Source organism: Rhinolophus sinicus, chromosome 3, assembly GCF_057876585.1.
Source record: "Rhinolophus sinicus isolate RSI-liver-muscle chromosome 3, RSI-T2T, whole genome shotgun sequence".
Lineage (NCBI taxonomy): Eukaryota > Metazoa > Chordata > Mammalia > Chiroptera > Rhinolophidae > Rhinolophus > Rhinolophus sinicus.
This window is the reverse complement of record NC_142503.1, coordinates 102,315,241-102,327,333: the sequence shown is the minus strand read 5'-3', so window position 1 is coordinate 102,327,333 and position 12,093 is coordinate 102,315,241. Positions and strand designations below refer to the sequence as shown.

Here is a 12,093-nt window from a genome sequence, read left to right as displayed (position 1 = left end):
GTAACATATAACTCAATCTTGGGCAAGTGACTTAACTCCTACAAGTATTAGTTTTCTCACCTGTAAAATGGGGGTTATTGTGAAGATTAAATGATAATGTAAGTGAAGTGCTTAGTGCATAACTATCAGTTAATAAGTACTGTGGATTTTCCCTTAATGTATAATTTTTTCTAATTATCAAAGAAACCAAAAATCAAACTTGAGTTTAACGTTAGGACATGTATCATAACTATCTTTATTGTTAAGATGGGAAATTGTTTTTCAAAAGATTAAATCATCATTCAATGTTTTTCAAACTGATTTTATTTTACATACTTTTCTGTAACTTGTTAGTTTCTCTTTAAATCTTACCATTGACATCTTCCTATGTCAGTAGAAATGTATTGACTTCATTCTTTTTAATGGCTATAACCATTTTTCTTTGGGTAACTATTCATTTTTAATAAGGAGAGAGCCCTCAAATCTTGTGACTAATTCATTTTAATTTTGTATCAAATGACTAGTGTTAGATTGTACTGGGTCAGGGCTGATGTGTATTGTAGGTGCAGGAAATGCAGCCATTGCACATGCCGTAATTAATGTTAAAGCAAACCACACGGAGGCTTCATGCCTTTTGGGAGTGAGAAGGAAAGGAGTGGTAGAAAACATACACTAATGTAAATACCATTCTCCTAGCACTTGAATTCCAGAAGTGAAACTGGAGGGCTGAACTGTCCATATTAGGAAATGGCTGGTTGCTTGATGACCACAGTGTTAAGCTAAGTATTTTGTCCTTTTATTTGGCGGGGGTGTGGGGTGGGAAGGGAGGGAATTGGTCAGGAGGGTATTATTATTAGATCCGTTAACTTTATAACCACTCTATTTTCTTCCAACATAATTTCAGGGAAGTTACAAGCATTACAAAAATCAAACTTTCACTTAACTGGAAAAACTGAAAACCTAGCTCAGTGTTTAACGATGAAGTTTCTGAATCAGATTGCCAAATGAGGTTATGTGTTATTCCCTGAAATTGCAGCAGGGTTAAAAACCTGTGTTAAGATTGGTTTGAATCGAAGGATTCAACATGTGCTCTTGCAATAAAGTGGTAAATGAAGGCCTGGGGTATAGACAACCTTTCAACCTCTCTGGCACTGAACATATTATTTCACCTTAATAAAATACCAGGAATTATACCATACTTCGTTTCCTTTAGTTAAGAATCAGGGCTAAAATAGCATTAAGCTTGCAAGAGGAACACAGTCGTGTGGCACGTGCTAGTACATGGGGGCATAAAGAAACGATGAGCCAGGAGCCCCAAAACCCACATCTAACAAAAGAAAGTGTGCCCCACCCTGTATTTGGGAAACTTCTTTTCCACTTAAGTTCCCTCACGATACCTTGCATTCCCTGAGCTCAAGTTTCCAAAATACTCGCCTAGTGTCCTCCATCACTTCTCTATACTTTGCTCCTGAAATTGACAGGTTTTTTTTTTGTTGCTTTTTTCCTTAACTCAGAGAGGACAACCTTAACAATAGAAAATGCATATTACCACCATTGATAACATTCAGTGCTGGAGCTAGGAAATAAAGATTTCTGATGGGTGTAAGCCCCGGGGCATGTGTGGGTGTCTACAGACAAAAAGCAATGGGTTGGCCCTGGGATTCTTCCAGACAACAAGCTCACTGCCAAGCAGACTTCAGCTCAGGCACCCTCTCCTGAGTCTCGCCAGCACTTGTTATAAGTCTGGCTCATAACAGCTCTGGCGGATGGGGGGCCACATGGCCCCCAAAGAGTGCCAACCAGAGGTAAGGACCTGTGACCAGATGTCTTGTTCTAGGACAGAGGGCTCGCACTGCCTCCTGCTCCCTTTGCTCTGCAGTCTGTGGGACAGCTGAGTGCTGGGACCACCACGCAAATCTGGATGAAGCTTTGCAAAGACAGCTTTCAATTAAGTATCAAGGAGAGTGAAACGACCCAATGTTTTCAAAGATGAGTCACTTTGGGATTGGCCTTTGGACTTGCCTTAGAGGTCTGATCTCTCTTCTAGTACCTGGTGAAGGAAAGAATATACTCAGAATGTGGGCAAATCCCTGAGTCACAGGATTTGAAAGAACTTTTGCAGTGAGAGCAGAGACCTGCAGGGGAATGCTGGCTGCCCACTGCCAGGCGGCTTCATTACTTAGAAGACCTCTCCCAGTTCAGCTTTGGGCCTCGGTAACTAGGTGCTGGCACTTCCCCAGGATGGACTGGCTTGTGGAGGCTGATACACCATGTAACTTAAGACATCAGACACCAAATACCAATTGTCTGATTCAAAATATGACGAGTTTCATTTAAGAAAGGATTCAGGAGTCAGTCTGATGGGCATGTCTCTGCCTTTTCCCAGGAAAACACCTGGACACTAGACGCCCAGTCAGGCTGCAGGTAACACTAACCGCCTCCACCTCCGTGATAAAGAGGTCCCCTCAGGAATGTGGGGACTTGACACACCTTTTTTCAGGTCCCCCTTGGCACTGTCACATTCTTTCTTTACACATGTTAATACCATTTACTCAGCAGAGGCTTTACACATGCTAACAGGCTCCTGGAGGCTATACTTAGATCTCAGAACAAGAAGAAACCTTAATCATCAGGTTACATTTTAATTTTCCATGACAGTAAAAGGTACAGTAACCCTGGAACAGTCCTCTCCTGCCTTACTAGAGCTAGCAATCATGAAAAACTTCTTGTGGGGCCAATGCAAGTTGAAAATGTCATCATTCATTTCAGTAGGAAAAAATTTTACACGTTCCCTGACTCCCAAAATTGATACCCACTCATGCTAAAACACCAAATCTCATTAAAATGGACACAATCACATCAATAATTGACATTGGCCATCATAAACACACACCTCAGGCATTTTCCCTTCACTAGTTATGACTAATTATATTATTATTCTATAATATGGTAATTTACCTGTTGTTTCTTAGCTTTCATGCCCTGTACATATAAAATTAAATTTATAACATACATACAAATGATACCCAATATTTATACAATTTAACCTTTGTTTATGAAAAGAAAATCAATGAAAACCACGTAAACGATATTACTTTTACTGAACAAGCTGAAATACAACAGACACATGTATAGGATTATCCCTGCTATAAATAAGCACAACTATGAGAAATCTGATGGGAGATCTTCAGGTAACATAGGCCAGCTACATTAGGATGACACGCGGTGGCTCTCTTCTTCATGTGCTCAGCGGCTCCAAGAAGCACACCCAACCAAATTCAGCCTGGCAGATGCAGAGAACTCCTTGGGTATCAGTTATCTTTGATTGCAAAACAAACCACCTCAAAACTTACTGAGTTAACTCTAAGACAATAAACATTATTTTTCGCTGGTCTATGGGTTCACTGGGGGTTGCTACTGGTCTGGGCCAGCACAGCTGGGCCTAGAAGGCCTATAACAGCCTGGCTCACGTACTTGGCAGGTGAGCTGGTCTAAGGGGCCACACTCCAGTCTGGCAGTTGGTTAGAAGTCAGACGGGATGATAACCACGTCTCTCATCGTCCTTCAGGTTAGCAGGAATTTTTCACAGCTGGTGGAAGCGTTCCCAGCAGCAGGAGAGAAGAGTTATAATTGTAAGCACTTTTTAAGATTCTCCTTGTATCAAATTTGCTAATGTCCCACAGAACAAGCACCGGTAAGGCAAGTCACATGGCCAAGCCTACATTCAGAGAATGGAGGAATACACTCCACCTCTTGATGGGAGAAACTGAAAAATACAGTAAGCACACACTTAATGTTCTGTGACTTTAAGCAAAACAATGTATAGCAAAACCAATTTTACCACAGGCTAATAAACAACAGTTAAGTTCTTACAGCATCTCATCAACGTTGTAATGAAACCTTATTCAAGGACCTGTTGTACTGTGGTTACTATGTTCAGTCTACCATACGTTGGAAGCCAAGATGGAGAGATTAAATGCTTTCCTTGTGACCAGAATGGGTGTATACCTTGAGGTTTAAACATATTTCTATGAAGGGGGTGGGGGCTCTTCTGATTTAACTACTGAGGTCATCCAGTAAGGCTGCCCTCTTGAGTCCTCTACTACACCTGCAGCAAAGAGATAAAACCAAAGAGGTAGGCAGAGGCTAGGGCTCTAAAGACCACGTGAAGGAATTTAGGTCTTGATCTCAAGAGCAGTGGGAAGCCACAGAGTGTTTTAAGGAGAGAGATAAGATCACTTGGGCTGCAGTGAGGACAGTAATTCTAGAAGCTTTGCTAGGAAGGGAAACAGTGAGATAAGGCTTTAAGTACAGAATATAGGGTCAAAGGACAGGCTTTTTTGTGGGGTTTTTGTTTTCTTTTTCAAAGCAAAATATGGTTGAAACTAGAGCCTGTTTGAATACTGATGGAAGGATCCAGTATTGCAACAGCCCTTAGAATTGGGAAGGGAAACTTCAGCACACATGGAAGTTTGGCTTAAAAAAATAACTATAAAATAAAACTGACTGCATTTTTGTTTTACAGTCCTATTAATTTGCCTACATGTATAAATTCATGTAACTGACACCACAGCCAGGATACAGAGGAGTAATCAACCCTGAAAAACCTCTTGTGGCCCAAACCCTCTGCTTTGCTATCCCCTTGTCACTTCACCCCTCACTCCTAGCAACCACTGCCTTATTCTCCATCGCTATAGTTTTAACCTTTTCAAGAGTGTCACTTTTCTTTCACTCAGCATAATGCCTTTATTGTTATGTTGTTGAGCATAATGTCTTTATTGTTATTTTCTTGTAATCCCAAATTGCTGGGTATATCAATGCTTTATTTCTTTTCATTGCTAAAGGATCAGATTCTGATCCGGGTCAATAAATGGTATCTTGATTCTACCAGTTACCTGGGTCAAACCTGTACATCCAATCTATTAGCAAATTCTGGTGGCTTTACTTTCAAATAACACCTGGAATCTGATCACTTCTTACCACGCCCACGGCTGTCATCTAGTTTAGGCCACCATCATCTTCTGCCAGGACTAGTGCTTCCACTCTTACCCCTCCACCCTCATTCTCCACACAAGACCCCTCTAGGGTCAGACTTAAGAGACTTAAGTCTGATCAAGTCACTCTTCTGCTCAAAACTCTCCAGTGGTAACAATCCAAAAATGTCATCACGGCCTACAAGGCCCTGCATGGCTGGGCCCCTGCCTACCTCCCTGATCTCCTCTCCTACCTCTCCCCTTCACTTACTCCCTATCAGCTACAGTGGTCTCCTTGCTATTCGTATAGCGTGTCAAGCATGCTCTTGCCTCAGATCATCTGCGTTTGCTGTCACCTCTGTCTGGAACACTCCTTAAATATTCACATATATTGCTCCCATCAAGTCAGTTCTAGTTTCTGCTTAAATATCTCATCAACGAGTCCTTCTTTAACATCTAAAATAGCAGCTTCCTGACACCACTCTCTCACCCTTACCCTGCTTTGTTCTTCTTCATAGCACATACAGATATTTGTTTCTGTCTCCCTACACTAGAAAGAGCCTTTAGGACAAAACATTTTTTTGTTCAACACTCAGCAAGCACCTACATGAATGCTTCACCTGGCTTAGAGTGGGAGTTTAATGAATACTTTTGATTGAATAAATTATAGGAAAAAAGGACAGGATGGGAATACATGTAGCTATTTAGACTTTAGGGCATTCAACATTTTCTGTCACTTATACGTACAGTAAGATAACCCGGGGAATGGGTACTAGAAGGGTCAGGTTAGAGATTTGCAGAGATAGAGGAGAGCGAGTTTTCTATAAAAATATAATGAAATTTCCAGACACTGTTCACAGCCCATTTAAGGTTGAAATCATTAACTTAGTGACGTCAATCAGTTCAGCAGGACAATTTTCTATGACAAGGTACATACAGGCACGGAGAAACATGTTGGTCCATCCAGGGTGGGAGACTTAGCTGAGAAAAAAGGAGTGTTGGGTAGGCTTAAGAATAAGTAAGAGCAGGATTGTAATGATCTAGCGTTGAATCTAAGATGAAATAAGGAGGGAAGAGAGAGGATTAAGAGTGAGGCTTTCAATAGGTTGGAGGTCCTGATAAAGTGCACAAGACAGCCGTGGTGAAGTTCCTGAGCAGTCAAGCTAAAAGGATACGGGGCTGTAGTTGGACAGAGGGCTGTTTCTATTATTGATTTGTGACGTGATAGCGGGCCCTGCTTCGAAAGCGTTTCTGGTGATATGATCCAGGTTTTTAACTGGGCTTGGGAGGCTGCCGTGAGGGTCGCTGGAGGTGAGGCCCAGATGTTAAATGGGTTGTCCACATTGACTATGAAATTAAGAAGACAGGAGACGGTTAGAGAGAAAGTAAGGCAAAGAGCTGGATGCACAAAGAAGCAGGTGCTCTCTACAGAGGCCGTTAAATGGCGGGCAGTCTTGAGAGTAAGCGTCGGAGAAGCAAGGGGTTTTACGAGGTGACACTATTCGGCAAAGAGTCCCCCACCTTTGGAACCTGGGAAGTGAGAATACTAAACCATGTGAGTGTGTTCCAGGGGATGCCTCAGCGTACAGCCAGCTCTGTCCATGGCTGATGTGGAAGGGGGAATCTCAAAAAGGCCGGTTTAAAGGTTGTTGGTTGGGGAGGCGACCGAAACCCTGACACTCCTTGTCCTTTATTTATCTTCCTCCCACTCTACCGCCCGCGCCACACCAACCTCCGCAACCAGAAAACGCGCAGAGAAAACTACGAGACCGGTTCTCTTCAACTCCCCGCGAAAAGCGCTCACACCGGAACTCCTCCGTGTCTCCACCTTCCCATTGGTAGAAGCCTCCGCCAGCTTCGACCCGCTTCCGCTCACGACTTAGGTGGGCGGGACCGTCCTAGGAGTCACTTCCGCCTGACCCCGCCCCTCGATCCCTTTTTGGCCGCTTCCGGCGTCAGGCCGCGCCCCACCTCGTGCGGCACCGCCCCCTCCCCGCCCAGGGCCGACTGACCGGCCCGCGGCGCCGCTTCCGGTGCGGGCCCCGCCCCGGCTGTGGCCCCCGGCTGCGGAGAAGTCCGAGACGCAGCTGCGGCGCGGGGGCCAGAGTGGCAGCCTCCACATCAGCCGGCGGACCCGGCGCGCCCCGCACAGGTAAGCCTCGCGGGCCCGGCTCCGGCAGCCGCGGCGGGAGCGGGGGCTGTGGCAGGTGGAGGGGACGGGGGTTGGGAGGGACGGAGGCAGGTGTGCTTGGGCAGACGTGAAGGCGCTGGCCGGCGGAGCGCGGGGGCCGCGGAGGAACAAGTGAGCGCTGGGAGGAGACCGGAGACGCCCTGTGCCCTTTAGGGTGGTTGGAGATAAAGGGATGCGCTGAGTAAAGACCCCCCGCCCCCGGGAACTGAGCGGGTAAGGATAGGCGGGGATGGGGGTTCAGAGAAGAGCCGGCGGGCGGGCTGGGAGAGTTTGGTAGAGGTGAAAGTGATAGGGCGGGATTGGGGGTGGTATAAAGAATGGGGGGTGGAATAACCAGATCTGGAGGTGTGGGGCTGGAAGGGGGCCGAGGCTGAAGAGATCCCGCAGCAAAGGTAGAGGGAATGTGGGCGAGGCCGTTGCTCCGAGCTCGGCGGTCGGGAACTTTAGGAGAAATGGGGGAGGGGGCCTTGTGAAGGGATGAAGTGGCTTAGATTTCTGAGACAAGTTTTCTAAACGTAGGCAGGTGGCATTGTTCGCATCGACCGGCTGCTTAGGGACGGGGAAGACGGGCTTTTGGAGGGCGGGTGAGTGTATGGAGTCGTAGAACTTAGTCATCTCAGTCGTGCTGAAGTGGTTGTGCGACACCTCGTCCTCTGCGGGGACAGCAGACGGAGAAGATGGTGCCAGGAGACAAGAGGCAGTTGTTCAATGACTGGCAGGACGTGGCTGAACATTTTCCTGCTTATGATTGATTGACTGTAATGATTATAAGGACAATGAAAATAACCACCGAATCATTTGTTTTATTCTTTTGTTTAATTTTCTCTGACGCAGATTGTTTTTATTTTAAATGAACACTTCAGCCAACTAACTGCGGGTGTAAATCTTTTCATGCTTTGTTGCTCTATAAAGAGGGCCAAAGCAGAATGAAGGTATTGCTGTGGGCATTACTCAGTTTCTGAGTGTTAAGAGAGGAAGTAAAGGCAGTAAGAGGCAAATTGGAATTTGAATCCCTCACAGAATGCAAAAAGGCAAAAGCAGTGCTTCTAAGATAAACAGAAAGTTAGAATTTTTTTTCTCTCTACTGTTTTGCCTACCATTTTTCTCTAACCCATTAAAATATTTATAAATCCAAGCAGTTTTTCTTGCTAGGGATGTGATTACTTCCCCCATGAATTTTTGAAGACTTTAAAGACATTTAGTTTTTTTAAATCTTTCTACCCAATGCTAAAACAATGGAACAATGCAAATATCAAGTCCCAACCTGTGCGTGCAGCTTCTCCTTTCCTGGGATAACATTGTGCGCCATATTGCAAGTGCTGTTCACCTAGAATTTGCCCAGGCATAGAGGTAATCCATTCAGTTATGGAGACTCGCGGAGGAAACGTAACTCAAGTGAGGGCGTTGGGGGTGGGGACTCGGAGAGGAGAAAGGGAAGGGGGGTTGTGAGAGGAGGAGAGCCTGTGAAAGGGGTGTGTGTTTGGAGACTGATTGGTAAGAATGCTGATAAACCAGCCCCCAGAATACTTTTGGCCTGAAAGCCTTTTCTTTTTTGTATTCATCATAGAATATAGTAGAAGTGAATCAGAAAGAAAGGGGATGTGAAGAGATTTACTTGGCTGTTTATAAAAAAGAAGCAGTAACTTGCTATAGAGACAATATTGATATCTGTTTCAAATTAATTAACTTGAAAATCTCCAGAGGAATTCCCCCTGTTTGTTTTTGAGTGACGATTGCAATTTGAAACTTGCCTCCTTGCTGGATTGGGGGGTATACATTCTTTCATGTTGTTGAAATTGGATTCTTTTTGAGGCTATAATGTCCAGTTGGCATGGCCCAGCCCACTTGAAAAGCAGGTTGGCAATTGGATCTGGAAAGTTTGAAAAGTTTAAAACCAAGAGCAGTTTGATAGGTTCTGCTTTTCTGTGAGAGAAATCAGTGTCTGCCTGATTGATAGCTGTGTCTAGCTTGGAGGATAATTTTTTTCTCTGGTGGGCCTGAGAACATAAGCGATGTGTTCTCTTTCATAGGCAAGACCTTTTCATTTATTATTGTGGTTTTCATACTCACAGCCTTTGTACAGTGCAAACCCAGTTGCTTTTTCAGTAATAAACACATTAATGTTTGGTGATGTTAATGGAGGAAGACAAAAATACAGAGGTTTGTAAGCAATATATCGTCTGGATTGACTTCTTTTAAACCCAAGTAGCCCGTCACTGCTGAGATTCATGCCATGTTTCCCCTCATAAATTCTCTTCTTCAACCCCTTTCCTACCCATCCACCCCCGAAAGTCTCAGCACTCCCTCATCCTAAAACTCAGGTTTAGGAGCATATGTTTAGAATTCATGCTTTTTACTGGAGAAAAGAAAGCCTTTTTATACCTGTTTTACATAGTCCCCCCTCCCCCTTTCTCCTTCTTTGTGGTTTCTGTTAATCACTTAAGGTTTAGACCAGTGTGCCTGCTGGGCTGTGCCCAGGTTCAGAGCCATGCCAATCAGTGGGTGAAGCTTGAGGCAGTGATGGAGCCGCTGCAGCAGAAGCCACAGCAGCAGCAGCAGCCACAGCAGCAGCCACCACACCAGGGTCCTCTGCAGATGGATGCCAGAGAGAAGCAGGGACAGCAGATGAGAGAAACCCAGTTCTTGTACGCCCAGAAGCTGGTCACACAGACTCTTCTTTCTGCCACACCTGGGAGGCCTTCTGGCAGCCCTGCCCTGGGTCCCTTAGCCAGGGTGGCCCCGGCCACAGCAGTGACCCGAGTGTTTGAACGGAGCAGCGTGAACTCAGAGCCTGAGGAAGAGGAAGGAGGTTTGGAAGATGAGGATGGGGACGATGACGTTACAGAGGTGGCTGGGAAAGAGGCCCAGGCTGCTTCGAAATATTTTCATGTGCAGAAAGGGGCTCTCCGAGACCCTAGAGCGGCACCCATCTCTGGTCTCCTTCCAGCAGCAGGCCTCCCACCACACGGACAGCAGGCTCAAGAAGACCCTACCAAAGACGCTGCCAAGGCCCCTGCTCCAGCCTCCGCCGCTGGGCAGCCAGGCTGGACCCTGGATGAGCAGCTCAAGCAGGTCAGTCTTTCCGGTGTGGGGCTCATTTGTTCTTCCTTAAAGGCCAGCCAGAGAGGGCTGCCGCACTGCCAGGCTGACACGCAGCCCAGACGTGAATAGACTTATGAAGCTTTTTGCCATCCTTGTTTCCTTGATTAAAGCACTGAAATGTGTAAGTTACTCCTCATATAGATTGTTCCGAGTTTGAAGTGAAAGAATGTCAGTACAATCTCTTTTTTTTTTTTTTAAAGGAAGGATGAGGTTGCAGTAGTGTTATGAGGGACATCTAAAAATGAGACATGGGACTCTAATTCCAGTAGTCACGTAAAAGAACAGTCTGCCTAAGACAGTTTCCTGGCTCCAGGCTAACCCAGGATTTTGCTCTTTTAGGACAGTTTTGTTGTTTTGCAGCTAAACGGAACTGATGAGAAGCGCTTGCATTCTGTGTATTTTCTAACAAAGAGCCTAGTAGACATGATTTCATCTTACAGGAAAGGGTAGACCTCAGATTTCCCATTTTAGCCAAGACAACCTTAAGTGATTTTCAAACACAGCTAAGCATTGGTTATGTATGAAGCTTTTTAAAAAATACTAATGCCTGGGTCCTAATGAATTATCTCACAGGGTGGGGCCTACAGACTGTTCTCAGCCAAGCCTCTGACTTCTAGTTCCTCTTCTCTTTATGACCTGCACTGCCGGTTTTCCTCACCCATGAACAGGAGCGATGCTAAGTTGTTCCCGGCTCAGTGGCTTACTGGTGCTTAGGCAGGGCGCTCATGATAAAGCTGGTAATATCTGGGCACTCCCCATAAGCACATGCTCTTCGTGTGGTCCAGTAGTGCTGTTTAGAAATCCGTTGTGAAGAGCTGTGGGTTTTCGCAGGGCAACTAGAAGTCACATAAGAAAACATTTTGGAACCTGACAAATCAGTGTCTTGGTATAAAGGAACCTGTGCAGTTCATCTGAGTTTAAAATAGTCATGTTTGCAGTCGATTCCAGAGCCAACAAAGTGGGGTTCAGATCCCATCTCTTCCATTTATTACCCTTGTGATCTTTCGATGGGCTCTTCATCTCTGAGCCTGTGTCTTCTCGTCTGAGATAAAAATAATGAAGCCTGTCTCCCAGGGGTGTCGTAGGGATTAACAGCGAGCGCAGGGTGGGCAGTAGTGCACTGAGCTCTTTAATATAAACAGTGCCACCTCTGCTGCATCCACATACATGTGCTCTGAGGCAGGGAGGATGCTGAGCTGCAGAGGTTTTCCCTAGATCACCAGAGAGCTCGCTAGTGGTGGAGCTAGGACGAGGATCAGAGAAACCCGCTTCCACGACAGCAGCAGCCTGGCCGCCCGCCCAGACCAGCCTCCAGGCTGATTGCTGTGCTTTAGCAAAACATCTGTGGTTGCCGGCAGCCCCCGCACTGCTGGGCGGTTGGCAGGGTTCCATGCCGGCCGCTGAGTCAGCGCCTAAGCTCCCGCCCCAACAGCACTGGGAAAGTTCAGGCCTGGCGGCTGGGCTGCCCCTGCCTTGGCAGCTCGCCAGCCTCTGCGTGTGTGCGGTTGTTCCTAGAAAGTGCAGCCGCGTGCGAGGAACAAGTGGAGCTCCAGAGCCTGTCTGTCTTCAGGAAGTGCAGCAGGTGTTGAGGTCAAGCCATTAGAGCTTTGAAAAAAGACTCTTCAGAACTGGCGTGTGCGTGCACATGTGCGCCCGGTGGCAGGCGCCCAGCGCCCTGCTCCACAGATCCGTGCTCAGGGGACTTCTGTTGGCTTCTGAAACCCTCTGAGTTCGTTTTAGTCTCTGAGGCGTACTCTCTAATTATAGCCTGCGTGGCAGAGCACTGCCAAAATGTGTTATAAACGCCTGCAAGCCGAGGCCTAATCTCACCCCTACATGTACCTTCTT

At 46.1% G+C, this 12,093-nt stretch overlaps 1 protein-coding gene and 1 long non-coding RNA gene across 6 annotated transcripts in view; one reads left to right on the top strand and one right to left on the bottom strand.

Moving 5' to 3' along the window:
- Positions 1 to 3,061: 3,061 nt before the first annotated feature.
- On the bottom strand, positions 3,062 to 6,943 carry LOC109457801 (uncharacterized). 2 transcript variants are annotated; one of them, XR_012494873.2, is made up of 2 exons: positions 6,685 to 6,943; positions 3,062 to 6,299 (listed from the first exon to the last, which is right to left on the bottom strand). It is a non-coding gene; the product is annotated as an uncharacterized LOC109457801 (long non-coding RNA). The 2 variants fall into 2 exon arrangements; XR_002139101.3 differs by having other exon boundaries at positions 3,062 to 3,568.
- A 4-nt stretch (positions 6,944 to 6,947) lies between these two features.
- Positions 6,948 to 12,093, top strand: part of ARID3B (AT-rich interaction domain 3B) — a 47,483-nt gene continuing 42,337 nt past the window's right edge. For 3 of the 4 annotated variants that reach the window (XM_074328277.2, XM_088796830.1, XM_074328278.2), the window contains exons 1-2: positions 6,973 to 7,104; positions 9,588 to 10,215. In XM_074328277.2, the coding sequence (XP_074184378.1) occupies positions 9,664 to 10,215 (552 nt within the window). In that variant the 5' untranslated portion in view covers positions 6,973 to 7,104; positions 9,588 to 9,663. Of the gene's footprint in view, positions 7,105 to 9,587; positions 10,216 to 12,093 lie in introns of all 4 variants that reach the window. The other variant, XM_074328279.2, reaches the window with a different exon arrangement.